The following is a 17,905-nucleotide window of genomic DNA, read 5'->3' as shown; positions in this document are numbered from 1 at the left end:
CTAGTTCCCAGCAGTGTTGGAAGAAGAAGGTAGTGAAGCCATCAGGCCCAAGAGCTTTATGAGGATTCATTTGAAACAAGGCTAGCTTGACTTCTTCCTTTAGGGGAGGTAACATAAGCTTTTGGCTTTCCTCTACTGGTATTTGATTGAATTAGAGTGTAAGAGGTTTGGGTCAAAGTTCTCTTCTTGACCTGAATTTTGAAGGAAATGTGTTTTGAAGAGGTTTGTTATGGTTTCGAGTGCAAAGGCCCATTGGTCTTGGTTATCTTTCAGGCTTTCTATTACTCCCCATCTCCTTTTGAATTTTGCTCTATGGTGAAAGAATTTGGTGTTTTTGTCTCCTTCCTTAAGCCATAATTCTCTAGATTTCAGTCTCTAGAGTTGCTCCAATGATCACTAACCAACTTTTCAAGTTCCTTGTGGTTTACCCACATTGGGAGAAAGTGGAACTGTTTTTTTTTTTTTTTTTTTCTTTTGATTGGGTAGGGATTGTATCTAGGAGGATTGGGGAGTGGTCTAAATTTATTTCCGGGAGGGTGGAGAGTTTAGTGTTAGGGAAATAGGTTAGCCATTCCATACTTAAAAGGCCTTGGTCTAGTCTCTCTCTCACTCCTCTTTTTCCTTGCTGCTTGTTTGTCCAAGTGTAGTAAGGACTAGTGAAACCAAGGTCAGAAAGGGCAAAATTGTCAATTAAATTCCACAAGTGTTGAGAGGGTCTTGATCTATTACTAGGTCCCTCATAATCTTCCCAATGCATAGTATCACTTAAATTTCCCATTAGAAGCCAAGGGGTTCCTTTCAGATAGGGATTTGTAGTTTCAAAGTGTTGCTAGAATTCAACTCTGTCACCTCGGCTGGGTTTCCCATAAAGAAGAACAAGGTTCCAAGGTTCTGAGGACTCAATTAGGTTTCCTTGTAGCTCTATGAGCCTATGAGAACTGTCAATGACTATAATGTTTAGGTTATCCTTCAATGCACAGAGGAGACCCCCACTCATTTCTACTGAATTGATAGTTTTGGAGTTAAAATAGCTAAGAGACTTAGCAAGATTTGAGGCTTCTGACTCTGACATTTTGGTTTCTGAGAGGAACAGGATGTCTAGATTTTTGGTTTTACACAATCTTTTTATTCTTCTCTGGATTTCTCTACCCTTCCCCCCTCACGTTCCAAGCAAGGATTTTCATTTTAGAAATATAATTTTGCAAATATAACGGAGGATGGACTACCAGTATATAACTCAAATCAGAAAAATACGCATTTATTTGAATAAAAATAATGTAGAGCAGAGAATATAAATGGGTGAATACCTGTAACACTAAAATTGTTAAAGATATTGCCCTCTACTGCTGCTCCTTCTAGAGATAGCCCCATGCATATATCCATGAAGTGTCTTCTAAGCACGATGGGCTTTCCAAGTTTCTATCCATAGGGTCAAGATCTTGATCGTTCCGGATCATTGTATTTTGAGAAACAAATTTTGGTTATGGGATACTAGAGCTTGAGAGAGAGAGATAGCTTCAGATTCTTAGGTGTGGGTGTTGCTCAAGGTTCGCATTTCCTGGATCTATTTTCTCAAAGAAGCCACTGATTTGCGCCCGATTAGTTCTTCGAGAAAGGGGCCAAGATTTGCTGGTAAATCTGATATTGCTTGCGAATCCAAGTGATCTTTTAGAGAAGATTGATATCTAAGTGGTCTTCCTCTTCTCCTCAAACCAGTTGAAAGATTAATTATACCATATCCGCTTGTCACTGTCGAGTATATTTGATATTGGCCTTCCTCGGGAAGCGGGCCAGTATTAATTATTTTGAAATTTTCTTCTACCTTGGGAGTTGGGCTCACGATAATTGGGATCCGCTTCAATTGCTTCTGAGTTGAGTTGTTGTGTGACTCATCTTCAGATGACTTGATGGACTTGCCTTGACTCGTTTTTCCAGCTTTCTCTTTCGCTTTGCAATTGCTTCTCCCCAGCGGTTGTGAGTAGTCCGTTAGCCGTTGCCGCTTCTTAGTCATTTCATCTTCGGAATCTTCCTCTGAGCTTTGGTCCCCTCTATAGATTTGGAGTTGCTTGCATGTCTCTCCATTCTGTTGGGATTTCTTTTGAGTTGGAAAACTGAATCGTTTTTCTGGTCTATACTCCACTCTCAACCACTCTCTTGGCTCATCTAGTTTCCTTTCTTCGAGCTCCATTGAGATTACACTGAGTGGGACAGCTTTGGAAATGAGCTTGCATTTTTTCCAGTTGTGTCCAACGAGCCCGTAGTAGAGAGACAGAGCTTGGTGAGATTTTCATAGGCAAATCTGATCCAGAGTGGGCTATTGTTGTTTTTCAGAAAGAATCCTCGTGATACTGGTTTCTTTAGATCAACTTCTATGTGGTATCTTACTATGTTTCCTCTGGTGGGCTTCCCTGGCTCAATTTCAGTATTGTCTTCAAGGACTCTACCCGCAACCGAAGAAAAAACTTTATAGTTTTGATGGGATATGTAATGCCTCGAAATATTGAACATTTGAATCCAGACCTTCTGATGCCACAACTTGATTTTCTCTCCCGTCAATCCATCTTGCCAGATCGCCACCAGCATCTAGCTACCTCTTATAAACCAAGGACCACCGCTTAAAACCTTCTGCATGTCATCTTCTTCTTCGAAGATAAAAACCCATCCACCGCTATCGTCGTGACCAACTTCAACGTGACGAGAGGGATGCCATACATGCTTAATAAGTGCATGGATATTCTCCAAAGTCACTTTAATATGTGGGAAGATTATCTCCCTTACAGTCTTCTTTACTACTTCAAAAGCTTCCTGCACCGGCTCTACATTTATTTCTAGATGGAGACCGACCAATGTTGCATGCTTTTCAAGCTCTAAACCCAGTTCCTCGACCTGCTGTGTAGAACCCAGAAAGCCTGTCTTGCCACTGACCTCGTCGGTGTCTATTGTTGATTCAGCCATTTTGAGTGGAGAAAGTCTCTGAAACTTGCCGCAGTAGAGGGCTTGGGATTTTAGTGGACAACCATTTAGGGTTGAGAGAGGAAAACAAGGATTTCATGAGGTTTTGGGGTCAACACGTTGAGTAAGGGAGGTAGGTTCAACACTTAGTGCGGGATCTTCTTCAATGCCAATCCCATTCCCATTTTTGATCCTGGGTTGGGTTGGGTGTGGGTTTGGCATCAATCCACCCATATTGACCCTCCAACCCATTTGCCACCCATATTTACTGATGTTAGTGGGTCACAACCTACCCTGACCTTGACCCACCCATATAACCCACCCTGACCTAAATTGTGACCTTTTTTTTTTCTCTATTACAAATGCATTAAACATAGAAATATCAATTATGAAAACATAAAAATGATAAAAAAAAAGTGCAAAAAAATAATTTTCAAATGAAAATAAAAATTCACAAAATACTGAAAATAATAAATATATCTCATGTGAACATAAAAAATTATAGAAAAAATAAAAAAATTAAATGAAAGTTATCATTTCACATACAAATAGAAAAATGTTAAAAACACAAAAATTGCAGAAAAATTAAAAAAAAATACAAAAACACATAAGTATAAAAAATATATAAAATGTGAAAAATAGAAATTGTAGAAAAACCAAAGAAATTATAAAAAATTATAGAAAAAACACAAAAATTGTAAATAAATAACAAAAAATACAGGAAATTGTATAAACTGCAAAAAATAGAAACTATGAAACATTTAGAAAAACTATAAAATACAATAGTTACGAGAAACATAGAAAATTAGAAAAATATAAAAGTTGCAAGAAAAAACAAAAATTATAATAAAGCAAGAAATGCAAATAAATAACAAAAGTACAAGCAGACCAACCGTAAAAAATGGAGGAAAATTACAAAAACTGATAGAGTTTTCTTTTTAATAAAAGAAAACAAAACATAAAAAATATAGGTTTTTTTTAAAGAGGTTTCCATAATTTTTTTAAAGGCAATTTTTTTAAATTACTCTTTTCGTTAGCATCTGTTAATGTTCCCTTAAAACCCGTACCCATGTTATAAATTTTTTTTCAAATCCAATATTATCCTCTCTCTCTCTCTCTCTCTCTCTCTCTCTCTTCCCTTCGACTTTCTGGCAAAGAGATAGAGCCACGGGCTTAAGATCTGTTTTTGGGAACAACATCTGGAAACCCATACCATCGCCTGAAGAGCTCTCTTCTGGAACTTCGAACTGCATCTTATTGGCCAGTTTTCTCAAATCTGTCATTGCATACCTCTCCTTCATCTTCCTTAGCCGACAACCACCTCTCTTCTTTTTAGGCTCAGAATTTTGAACTAGAAGCGGTTTCGATTGCTTTGCCGGAGGTGGTTCTTTCCATTTTTCAATCTTCTTACGGGTTTCATGCCTTTACTTTGCTACAACAAACTGAACCACATCTGTAACAAGGATAAAATGCAAATACAACTTCCCATCCCAGTTTGCTATGGTACCCAGAGCTCATGTCGCCATGTATAAGGTCCTTTAGGACAAAGGGTGGTTAATTGTCCGATATTGTTGCTGCAATAACCGACCAGACCTTATGGGACCTGGTTCCTTGGTATTAGCATCGTAAGTCCTGTGGCATTACTAAAAGAATGAAATTCTGATGCACATAATATTCAAATAAAGAGGGAGAATATTTGTTGTTTTATTGTTTTCTTAAATTTTAATGATCAAGCATCTCCATACTTGTTCATTTTCTAAAGGACCAATTGATAAGAAAAAAGCATCTAGGCTGATGGCCCGCCATTTTTAGGTTTGATGGAAATCCCAAGAATCTTAAGATGAAGCTAGCTTGAAGAAGAAAGACAATTTCACTTGTAAATGGTTGAAGCTTGAAGAAGAAAGATAATTCCAGAATCCTGGCTTTCACTTTGCAAAACTTCCACCCTTTTCTTTACAAAACACAATATCACTTGCAAATTTCTCCCGCCCATGGCTAAAGCTTGAAGAACAAACTTTTTGCAATCATTGATGGCTTCTTTCCATTTCTGGGGTTTGGTTAAAGTTTCCCTCTTTGGTTTGAAATCCAAACTCTCGAAGCCACGAATTGAGTTCCCATTTTTATTTTTCATTTTTTCACTTTGCCATTAGAAAATAGAGACCACTACTGTTCATATGTTCGTGCTCTGTTGTTTTTTCACTCGGTCTCAAATGTGCTAATTCTCCACTCGTTTGTCCACCGTCTACGCTCTTATTGCAACGAAGATAAGAGGGAAGTATGCATGAGGACTCAAAATGAGAACATGGTTTTCTGACTTTTCATTTCTTGGCAATGGCCGTTAAGTTCGTGGTAGTGGTGAACAGATTTTCTTGGCAATGGTAGTCAAGTTCGTGGATCGTGGTAGTGATGGCCTTGTTATGGTGGTGGTTGACTGGTTGTGATTTCAGTTATGGAAGAAGATTTAACGAAGGGTAAAATTGATATTTTAGTCAATTAGCTTAATAGTAGAGGTAATTTAAGAAATTTGTCATTTTTAATTAATAAAAATTTTCAAAAAATATAAGAATTTTTTTGAGAAAATATATTACATGCGACGGATTTCTTTTGCAAACCCAGATCTGTGACGATGAACACAAATCTGGATTTAAACTAATCTAGTTTGATCTCATCGATCTATGTCTACAAACCCAGATCTGGGTTCCACCATGGCGGAAACCTCTCCAATCTGTGTCTGCGACTCCAGATCTGAATTCTACAATGGCGGAAAGCCTCTCCGATCTGTTTGCGTCGATCTTGGTTCTATTATGGCGGAAACCTCTTGGATCTGTGTCTGTAACTCAGATCTGGGTTTTACCATGGGGAAACCTCTCCGATCTGTGTCTGCGAACCTAGATCTCTTTGATCTGGGTTCTACCATGGTGAAAAGAGCAGATAGATCTGCTATGTGAAGCCAGATCTGGAAGAAATAGTCAGTGGTTTTGATCGTCGGGCGTTGGCTACTAACAACAATGGAGTGAAAACCGAAGAAGAAGAAATTGCTACCGAGAAGAACGAGATCCCTAACCCTTTTTCCCTAAATTTTTTTACCCTTCTTTTATCTAACTGACTTCAATTGATTGAACGCATCTGACTGCTCCCAGCTCGAGAGGTGACTTGGCTTCCAGACAGACGGCGCATTGAACCTGCAAGGATATCAAAGAACCCCGGGATATTAATCTGGCGAAGTCGCTTCAATGCTTAAGTCAGTATTCTCATAATAGAGAACCCCGGGATGTTAACCTGGCGAGGTCGCTTCGATGCTTAAGTCAGTACTCTCATAATAGATTACGAACTAAAAATCACAGAGTATGAGATCTAGAATATTACTTCCCCCCCCCCCCCCCCAATGCTATTGGGGTTGGTGCCTTTATATAGGCATTGTTTGGCATGGGCTTCACGCACCGCATCCGAGATTTCCGCAAGATCGTCTAAGTGGTCCGAGATTCCTGGAGGTAACCACCATGTACGTTGACCACCCTCTGGATCGTTCGGCACGTGGGCCAACTTCCAAGGATCATGGGAGTATTAGGATATGCATGCTGAATTCGTTGCTGAGCACGTCTCGTAGGCCGCCAGTTCGCGCCTGGGCCAGGTTACCAGGTCGGCGCCCGTGCCAGGCCGCCAGGTCGTGCCTGGGCCAGGCTGCCAGGTCGACGCCTGTGCCAGGCCGCTAGGTCGTGCCTGGGCTAGGTCGCCAGGCCACTAGGTGGGATACCACCAACTTGGCTAAGGCAAGTTGTTGCCTAAGTGGTTCCGGGTGTCACCTAATTGTTCTGAGGTGCCATGTGTCACCATGCCAGTGGAGGGTCAAATCTGCCTTCATCAGATACCCTTGACCCAACCCACCCTTACCCTAATGGGTTATTCGACCCCTACACCCGTTAAATAGTATGGGTGGTTTCAAGGTTGGTTGATTGGGTGGGTCAAATGGGTCGGGGTTAAGATTGCCAAGCCTAGGTCATTCCCTCCCCTTTCTTTGGGAATGAAATCCCATTCATTCTAATTTCAATTATCATTTCCATTATTATGGGAATAGACCATTCCATTTGCTTTCAAGAACAAGTTTTTTATTTCAATTTTGAAAACAAAAAATACACACAAACAAGGACATGTTTTTTATGTTTTTATTTTAAGAAATAATCTGTTTTCAAATCAGGTGCTTTTGATTTATTTTTCGAACAAGCAGCAAAAAAACAATATACATTGCACAACACCCACTTTATTGTTATTAACTTTTTTTTTTTTTTGTCAAAACTGAAAAGAGCATTCTGAACTAGGGCCGGAGAAGTGCTCCTATAATATTATAAGGTCTTTTTTTATATAAATTACTTTTACAACTTGCAAACTGATTAACAGCATGTTCAAGTTACTCAATCAATGCCCGTAATCTTTATGAGAAAAAGAAATGAAGAATGAATAAATGAACAAACCTGGTATCTCCCTAATATCGGGCTGCACATTTCCTGTGATAGATTTGATGATTTTAAGAACAGTTGTAACCAAAACACCACCAAAAAGTCCAACCATCCAAAGTTCCAAACCATAATATTAATTGAGAGAAAATTTAATAAACATCCAACTAGCAACTAGGAACTGAATCAGTTAAAAAATTTATTTGGCAGAACTTCTGGGCGTTGAAAAGCTTCATAAAGAACCAATTTAGAGATGGCTCGTTGATGTATTAGCTACTTTATTTTATATGTAAAATCAAATCCTGCAACTAGCATTTTGGGAAAAAGGGACAGGACGAAGTTATTAATGGTGTAAAGCATCGAATACCAAAAAAGAAAAGCTTCATTAAAAAACAAATTGAAAGTTTTATTGGCGATTGAAATTTTGAATGTATTTGTGCATGAATGGAAGAAGCTTTACCCCTCTACTCCTCTAGCTCTTGTTGAGGAAATGGTTTCAATGTGCTTGGACAAGGCCTAAATGTTGGGATTCTATCGTCTGGCTACTAGCTCTTGATCCTTCCATTCTTCCAATATAAATATGACGACTGCCAACAAAATCAGTTTCTTCGTTTATGGTTTTAGGCTAGTCATTAGTCAAGGCTGAATGCGGACCAGGCCTCAAATCTAATTGGGTAGGTCAGGCCCATTTGATACCTTATATATATACGAGTAGATTCCTACGTGAGAAAAACCTAGTAATTACTGCCATATAAATAACAGTAATTACTGATTATTACAGTAATTTAATAAATATATCTTAATTACTGATTATTATAGTAATTTAATAAATATATAATTAGTGATTATAATTAATAGTTACTGCTATTATAAATGTTGTTAATAAATAGATATTTACTTTTATTTTACTTTAAATTAAAATTATAAATATTGTTATTAATAAATACTGTTAATAAATTTAATAATTGTTGTTATATTAAAAATAATTAAAATTGTTATTGATTATTTAATAAAATATCATAATTACTGACTATTTCTGATAAATACTGTTAATTTAATTTAATTTTGGTAATTATTAATTTAATGATTATTGTTAATAAATCCTATTCATAAATTTAATATTTACTGTTATATTAAAAATAACTAAATAATACTATTAAAATTATCATTAATGATTATTTAATTAAATAGTATATTACTTAATATTATTGATAAATATTGTTAATAATGTTTTGACAAGCTACGATTCGACTGTCTGGTTTGAACAGATAGCCCGTTCTGACAACAAAAATTATAGGCACAAAATTGAGTTTGTGAGGTCCATTAAGTAGTATCATATGTGTTATGTCATTCGAGCGTGTGACTCATACGACCCGAAAATAGAACCGTTCTGACCACTGGTTTTTGGGTGGACCATTTGGTTCGAACGGACGACCCGTTTTGACAATAAAAAATTACAAGCAAAAAATTATGAAACCATTTTGGCCACCGGTTTTTAGGTCAACGGTTTGATCGTCCAATTCGAACAGAAAGCCCATTCTGACAACAAAAATTATATGCAAAAAATTGAGTGTGAGGTCCATTAAGCAATATCATACATGTTATGTCATTCGAGTGTGTGACTAATATGACCCAAAAATGGAACCGTTTTGGCCACCAGTATTCAGGTTGACGGTTTGACAGTCCGGTTCGAACAAACGGCCTGTTTTAACGACAAAAATAAAAATAAGGCCAAAAACCATTGAATGGGTTAACGGTTCGACCACTTGGGTCAATGGGTCGTTGATCGATTCAATAGTTTTTGGCTAGGGACCGGGATTGGGGTAAAACAGAACTAGTTGTCTGGACGGTTCCCAATTTAAAAAAAATAAAAAAACAGATAACCCGTTCTAACAAAAAAATTACAAGCAATAAATTGAGTGTGTAAGGTCCATTAAGCAGTACCATATGTGTTATGTCATTCGAGCGTGTGACTCACAAGACCTAAAGATGGAACCGTTTTGGCCACTAGTTTTCGGGTCAATGCTTCAATTGTTCAGTTCGAACGGATGACTCGTTCTGACGACAAAAATTAAAAAAAATAAAAAAAAATGACCAAAAACCATTAAACTGGTCAACGGTTCGATCGCCTGGGTCAATGGGTCGTTGACTAATTCAACGATTTTTTGCCAGGAACCGAGAATTAGGATAAAACGAAACCGGTTGCTTGGATGGTTCCCAATTATAAAAATGAAAAAAAAAACGGCAAAAAACCATTGAACGGATCAATGGTTCAACCACTCGGGTCAATGGGTCATTGACCGATTCAACAGTTTTGGGCCAGGGACTAGGTTAACGGGTCAATGATTCCATTCCAAACCCTGCGAAGTAGGGCCCCTCCACTAGTAGTAATCATTAATTAGAGTTCTGCATTAGTAATCACTAAGCAAAGCCTCACTCTCTTGTAGACCCGTCTTCGTGGGTCCCACCCTAATTGAGATGGGTTTTTTTATCACTAATTGGGATTCAAGGCAGGTTTGGGAAAACCTGAAACTCTAAGAATCGGAGACAGGGCAAAATGGTATTTGTCTACCCTACTTCGACCCCAGCCCTGAATCTGCCCTAACTATATTATATAATATAATATATATATTATATTATGTTATATTAGATAATATAAAATAGTTGTAGATAGATTTCAAAAAATATAAAACAAATTTATAAGTATACAAATAAAAATCACTAGGGCTGGTAGGGGTGGCCACGAGTTGAGCTCTTCACGAGCTACTCGAGCTCGACTCGTAAAGCTCGCGAGCCAAGCTCGAATATATATATATATATAGAAAATAATATATACAATAAAAAATATTATAATTCTTAAATTTTAAAATATAAAATATAAATATTTTTATATATAATTTTTTATTTTTATAAAACATTTTTTCTCAAATCAAGCTCAAGCCGAACTGAGCTCGAGCTCAAGGTTCTAGCTCGAACCGAGCTCGACCCTTGTATTTCCTAGGTGAGCTGAGTTTAAGCTTATAAGTTTTTTACTCGTGCCAAACTCAAGCTCAAAGTTCTACCACAAATCGAACTCCAACTCAAATTTTATATTTTCTAAGCGAATCAAACTCGAACCTAATACTATTCGTCTCGACTCGACTCGAATCCACCCTAGCGGGCGGGTGGAGCAATTTTGAGAATCCCGTTCACATGAGGATGGGTTAAGATTTCTAGCCCCGCCGAACTTGTAAACGGGATTGGGACAGACAGACAAAACCCGACAACAGCCCCTTTGCCATTCCTATTCACCTGTAATAAAAAATTCTGCGCACTACATTCCGTCGCCACTAATCATCCGCACATTAGGAATATTTACTGTATATGCATTTCCGTCGCCACTAATCATACATACGTTTCAACTTCGTGCCAGACGGTAACTGCTGCGTGTTAACTGCAACGAGTTTGACCGAGCCGCCACGTAAGCTGTTTAATACTTTTTTTACTTCTTTTTTCTTTTCTTTTTTATTAAAGCCAAGCACCGACTGCACCGTTTTGCATTCATGGTCGTTAGCGTAACTATTTAATTTTACATTAATCTGTCTCTCTGGAATCCAAATAGAAAACAACCTCTACGACATTAATACCGAATCCTAAGCCAAGCTTTCCTTTGATACAACAAGAAAATAACCAAGCCCAATTCCTCTTATCTTAATACCGAATCCCAATTCTTCTTCTTCTCTGCTATCTGAAAGCTTCACTATTTAGGTAGAGACTCGAAAGAGTTCAGTGAAGATGATGAGCATCAAGGGTTGGTTTCAGAAATCAAAATGGGCACTAAGCATGATCTTTATCCAGGTGGTGCTCGCAGGGCTGCAGCTGTTGTCTCGGATCATATTGGATCAAGGATCTTTCGTTTTCGCTGTATTGACTTACAGGCATCTAGTGGCAGCTCTATTTGTTGCTCCATTTGCTTTCTTCTTCGACAGGTTCTCTTTCCTCATTTCCTTCATTACTGTGACTCTGTTCTAATTATCTTTCAACTCCTCTTATTATTTTCATAATAATAATAATAATAATAATAATAATAATAATAATAATAATAATAATAATAATAATAATGTTTTCCATTTTTACAGAGACATAGAAAGGAGGCTCAGTTGGGTAGCTTCATTCTGGATTTTCATGAACGCTTTATTCGGGTAACTGAAATAAAAAAATCACTCTTCCTTTGTTTGTTTTGATCTTTTTGATATTTGTACGGGATTCTGGCAAAATGGGCCGTATTTTATGGATGATCAGTTACCGTAAACTCAAGGGCCGGACCCGGGCGGGTTTTTGCTGGTCATTTACGGCCTTGAGGAGTTGAGGCCTGCCATGTCCGGTCCGGTCTGAGTCATAAGTGATCATCCACCAAGGATGTGCTAACTACTAAGGTTGTGGATATCTATAGTTAGTGGTGTAAAATGGGCCATGCTGGGGTGGCACGGTATGGCCCGTCGACTGTGCCTCCTTCTCTTGGGATATTTTATGGCTTGCAGACTGTGTCTCCTTCCGTTGAGATATTTTAGGGCTCAGTTTGGTATAGTTCATGGCCTGAGGCTTGGCCAGGTCGGGCTAAAGTTATTAATTTAAAGATTAAAAAAAACTTAAAATTTTAATTTTATATGAATTTTGATGTATATAATTGTTTATATTATAGTAATTAAATAAAATAGTATAATAAAATTAAAAATATATATATATTTATTTTATTAATATATTATATACTATATATTATTATATAATTATAATTTATATAAATATTATATATAATATATGGGCTGTATTGGGCCCAACTCGGGCTGCTTACCTAAAACCCCAAACCCGGCACGGCCCATCGGCCCATACAATCATGCTGGGCCGCACCATGGCCATAGACCATCAGGCCAATCCAGTTCAAAATCATGTCGGATCACAGACGGCATCACTAAATTTACACCTCTATCTATATCCAAGAAAAAAAAAAAGAAGTTTGTTCTATTGGACGGTTATGATGTCACCTTGGTCTATGATTAATTATAGTTAATTAGAAGGCTCAAATCATACCGCCATAACACATCATGAGCTTTATTTACTTCGGTCTATTTGGGCCCAAATTACAGAGGCAAAAACGGAGATGAAAAAAAAAAAGTTGGTCTATCGGAGGGTTGTGATCTTCCAATGATCATAATTTTTTTTTTTTGGTAATAGCCAATGATCATATTTATGCATGGCCTATCTACGATTATGGAGCTAAGATCATGATATCATGAGATGTAGTCTGCTCTGAATATGGACCCACATCACACCTTATTTTAACTGCGAAGATGGGCCCACATCTATGGAGGCAAGATAGAGATGATTTAGATTAGAGTGATTAGTTGTTAATGGTTGTAATACCCATATGAAATTGTGTTAATTTAATTAGTTGTGGTTCAGGGTGACAATTGGAATGGGGTTGTACTATTATGGTCTATCAGCCACCTCCGCTACGTATGGCGTTAGTTTCCTTAATTTGATTCCTATTGTTACCTTCGCCTTCTCTATATTAGCCAGGTATTTAATTTACCTCAATTCTTTTTTTTTTTTCCTTTTTCATAATTTCTGCCACTTCTTATTTTATATTCTATACAAAACTTTCCCTACCTTTTCCTTCAAATCAAACACAGCCTGATGGTCATTAAGATTTACTCCGTACAAACAACCTAAATTCTATTGTTTCTCAATTATGGTTTTGACTTTTGAATTATCTTACAGGCCTAGCCCGAGGCCTGGAAATTCTCTGACACAAAGGTTAAAAAGTTCAATACGTATCGGTTGATACGTTTTTACAGAGGATATATCAGTATTTTCACGGACACCCCTACTAACATATCGGGCATATTAATATTTAGAACTTTGTCTAACACTAAACAGAATTTTGAGAAATTAATAATTAATGTGAATTGTTTAATTGGAAGAAAAAAAGGATTGAGAAATTGGGAATGGGAAGGTGGGAAGGAAAGTTGAAGAGTGCAGGAGTAGTGCTGTGCGTTGCAGGAGCATTAATTGCTGGTCTTTACAAGGGCAAGACATTCAACCCACCCCACTCTCATTCACACACTCACCTCATCACCTCATCAGCTGCAAAAGTGGCCAGCCAGCATAACTGGACACGTGGCACACTCATGCTCGTCGGTAGCTTGTTGAGCATGTCCATTTGGTACTTACTACAGGTATTACCCTGCTGATCTTTAATAGTCTTTTCCAATCATGCCCTTTCCTTGAACATCCCGTGACTCTTTAGCATCTTCATTTTTTTGCACAGGTTAAGCTGTACAAAGTGTACCCCTCAAAATATTGGACAACAATGTATACCTGCATTGTGGGGTCAATGCAATCAACGGTGGTAGGGGTATTGATAAATAGAAGCAAGGCTGCATGGGAGTTAAGATGGGATTTGGAATTAGTGACCATCATTTACTCGGTATGATTGCTAAATTAATTATGCAATGCAATGCAATTACAAATCACAAATCACAAGTAATGTTTAAGGATAATTGAATGGTATGTTACGTGCATACAGGGATCATTAGCGACAGGTGCAAAGTTTTGCCTAGTTAGCTGGGTGGCTGTGAATCAAGGACCCACGTATCCCCCAATGTTCATTCCACTTAGCCTCGTGTTCGTAGCCATCTCTGAGCTCCTGTTTTTGGGCGACCCAATTGCTCTTGGAACGTCAGTACTCAGTACTCTCTTCTTCATTCACTACCACGTAACGTCCATTCTTAAGTAATATAGCTGAGTGACAGAGTGAGTGTCTAACACATCTAATTTCAATTTGTAGGTTAATTGGCATGTTTATGATTGTCGTTGGTCTCTATGCATTTGTATGGGGAAAGAGAAAGGAGTCTAAAGAGTTGTCGATGCCAAAAACCATCAACGGAGGAGGACAGACCGTGACCAACATTTCATTATCAACTGATGTACATGTGCAGTCCACACCTGCTACAAATCCCACTTAAGTTCACCTCTATTATTATTACTACTGCCTAGGAACATTTCATTATCTGCATTCGGGTTAGAATTCGAAATCTTTAACTTGGGTTAGAATTTAGAACTGCATGCCTCAAATAATTGTTTTGCTCTCATTCTTGTCTCTCTTTTAATTTTCTTGGAGATCTTGGGATTCATTGGAATTTGGAACGGCACAGAACAAATTCTTGTTTTTTAATTGTTAGAGCCCAGAGGAAAATAAGAAAAATAAATAAATTGGGTAAAATGGAAAATTCTTTATAAAAATAAATTCAATAATGGGCTTGGCTTCAGACATAAAAACTTGCTCGGAGGTTTTGTGAAAGCCAATAGAAGGTAAATGCATTGGTGGAAAGAGTTTTTGGTCTGTCCAAGCTCCTAGGAGATGCTCTTGGGATTTTATATAGGAGTTTGTTATAGGAGGTTGAGACATTCTCGAAAATGGGGCTTGTTGGAAAAATTGCAAATAGCTCATCCATTAGCATCTAGGATGAACCTTGGTTGGACAAGTGGCCTGATTTCAAACTCTTGGGCCCTAGGGTAAATCCCTGAGACTCTCAGTTAAGGTGGGTTAAGGATCTTATAAATCCAATAAGTCAGTTTGCAACCAAAAATTGCCAAGGTTTGGTGGTGGTGTTGACAAGTTATTGTGGACTCATGATCCAAAAGGCAAATCTTCAGTAAAATCAGCGTACATGGTGGCCTATCATCTGACCTTACAATCGGCAAATGTGGAACATCCATCTTGCATGTCAAAAAAGAATTGGAATTTTGTTTGAGCTTTAAATGTTTCTTCCTTTTACCAAAAAAATCTTCCCCCCAAAATTTGCACTTTTATCTAGAAATGTTGTCTCAAGAGCATAGCAGTAAGGGAAAATTTGGCTCATAGAGGTATTGTTATTGATGCATCTTGTCCAGTTTGCAATAAAGAGCGGGAATCTATTGTTCATGCTTAGGGGTGTCCACGAGACGATTCTTTTACGAGTTATTCGACTTTGGTTTGGCTCGGTTTAAATCAAACTTCGAGCCTGATATATAGGTTCATTTATTAATTGAGCCTAGCTCAAGCTTAGTAAAGTTCGGTTCGTGAGGCTCACGAATTTAGTATTAAATAAATAATTTTTATTATATATACATATATATATTATATTTAATAATATTTTAATTAATATAACATTTTCATTTTTCATGTATAATACTAAATAATTTATAATTCTTAAATTTTGTCTAAAAGTAAAAAAAAATATTTATACATATAATTTTTATTTTTCAAAAAATACTTGGCTTCTAGTTAAGCTTAAGTCGAGTCAAGTTTGAACTTGCGAGCTATGAACCGAGCCAAGTTCGAGCTCAAACTCAAGCCTGATACTATTCCTGTAAACCGAGCTCGAATAGCCAAATTTTTAATTCAGCTCAGCTCCAATCCACCCCTATTCATACTGTATTAAACTGTGAAAGCTTCCTGGTTTGGCTGTCAGTGGAGTTTGGGGTCAAACTTTCCTTCTTCAAATACGTCTTGCAGTTTGGTGGAAAGGGTGGCTTATAAACCTGATTTAGATACAAATCATCTTACAATTCTTGATTATATGGCCCTATTGCTTTGGAATATTTGGAAAGCAAGGGATGATTTTATTTTTAATCAAGTGCATTCAAATCCTTATACCGCAATTTTGTTCTCTAACAAGATGATGGCAGTAGTGTGGAGAGCTTCCCATCAACGATGCAAAGAATTTGTCCAAATGAAAATTCCTCCTAAAGGTCAAGTCTTGTGGTTTCCTCCAGTAGTTGGTATAGTCAAAGAAAATATGGATGCTAGTTTTGTCAAGAAGAATTATGGAGGATTTGGTTTAGTACTTAGAGATGCTTTGTGGTCTCTCTTGCTTGAAAAGAATGGTCCATGTTTTGCTCCTCTTGAATATGCTGAGCTTTTTGCAATTAGGGAATGATTGTTTGGCAAAAGATTATGAGTTCACTAACTTGCTCAAAGAATTTAATGTTAAATCTATGGTAAACTCTCTAGTAAACAGATCCTTTGATATGGATACACGTGACTAGCCTATCTTGTTGGATGTCTTAAACTGTTCAGGTCTGAATTTGAGTTTCCCTTTCATGAGAAGGGAGGGCATCCTTTGTTGGATGTTTTCAATTGTTCAGGTCTGAATTTGAGTTTCTCTTTCATGAGAAGGGAGGGCATCCTTTGTTGGATGTTTTCAATTGTTCAGGTCTGAATTTGAGTTTCTCTTTCATGAGAAGGGAGGGCAAATGTGTAGCCCATGTAGAGGTTTAAATTGGGATGTGCCGCCCAACACGATTTTGAGCCAGCCTGGCTTGATAGTTCATGGGCAGTGCTGCAGCCCGACAGAATTGTATGGGCCAATGGGTTGTATCGGGCTTGGGGTTTCAAGTCAATGGATCGGGCCAGCAGGGCCCGCATTGTCATTTCATTCCGCTTGTGGCCTACGGGCTGGCATGAATTTTATTTAATTATTGTATATATAAGTAATTGTATACATCAAAATTCATATAAATTTAAAATTTTAAGTTTTTCTTTCAATTTTTTAAATAAAAAACTTTGGTCCGGTCCACAGCTAGGCCCGATAGGGGCCCGCACGGGCTTGAGCCATAGGTCATGCCAAGCCAACCCAACGACCCAACCCACACTTTGCGCAGGTCGTGTCGTTCTGGCCTAGCACGGCCCGTTTTACACCTCTAAGTCCATGAATCAACAAGAAGGGGTGTTGATAGTTAGGAGTCTATATGGTCTGCTCATACTCTTGAGTGGCTTTTATCACCCCTAGAAAAGGATCAATCAAATTTTTTTATTAGTAGCAGCCTCTAACCTCCTTAAGAGTTGTTGGTTTATTTGTTTTTAGTTGTTTAGTTCTCTAGGTTGCTCCTTTTGGTTTTACTAGTAATTAAGTACATGCATTGCATGTGAGAATTTTTTCTTCATATTTACTTGAATTTTAGATACATCACAATTAAGATAGAAATTGAAAATTAACATAAGTAACAATATAATTAAAACTAAACTTAAATGCTTGTTGTAAATGTGCATGTGCATTGTACATGGAAATTTTAAATTATAATAACACTTATTATTATTATTATTATTATTATTATTATTATTATTATTATTATTATTATTGTTGTTGTTGTTGTTGTTGTTGTTGTTATTATTATTATTATTAAATTTTTGTATTCCATTTCTATCATAAATAAAAATAATTTTTATTTTAACAATTATGTTTATTTAATATCATGAATATAGAACATTAGAAATGTTTCCAAATGTCTTCAACAAAATTCTGCACTTTATTATTTTTTTTTTGTTTTATCCATTTTTTTAAATGTTTATTATTCAATTATGAAATCATGAGTTTCTTTCAAAAGTTGGACCATTGACCCACTATCTAAAAAAGAAAATAGCTTTTCTTTCAGATTAGTTTTAAGTTATATATTTCATCTACACTATGTAAATATTTTCT

The 17,905-nt window shown here is 37.1% G+C and overlaps 1 protein-coding gene across 1 annotated transcript; it reads left to right on the top strand.

Moving 5' to 3' along the window:
• The first annotated feature begins 11,005 nt into the window (after positions 1 to 11,005).
• Positions 11,006 to 14,581, top strand: LOC148848379 (WAT1-related protein At5g64700-like). Its single transcript, XM_088952282.1, has 7 exons — positions 11,006 to 11,371; positions 11,522 to 11,584; positions 12,843 to 12,959; positions 13,372 to 13,618; positions 13,711 to 13,869; positions 13,969 to 14,120; positions 14,230 to 14,581. Exons 1-7 carry the CDS (start codon positions 11,178 to 11,180, stop codon positions 14,405 to 14,407), a joined length of 1,110 nt encoding a protein of 369 aa, XP_088808408.1. The 5' UTR covers positions 11,006 to 11,177; the 3' UTR covers positions 14,408 to 14,581.
• Positions 14,582 to 17,905: the final 3,324 nt, after the last annotated feature.

This window comes from Nelumbo lutea, chromosome 6 (assembly GCF_056320005.1).
Source record: "Nelumbo lutea isolate HS-2025 chromosome 6, American lotus-T2T, whole genome shotgun sequence".
NCBI lineage: Eukaryota > Viridiplantae > Streptophyta > Magnoliopsida > Proteales > Nelumbonaceae > Nelumbo > Nelumbo lutea.
Note: the sequence above shows the minus strand (reverse complement) of the source record. Positions and strands in the feature narration are given on the sequence as shown.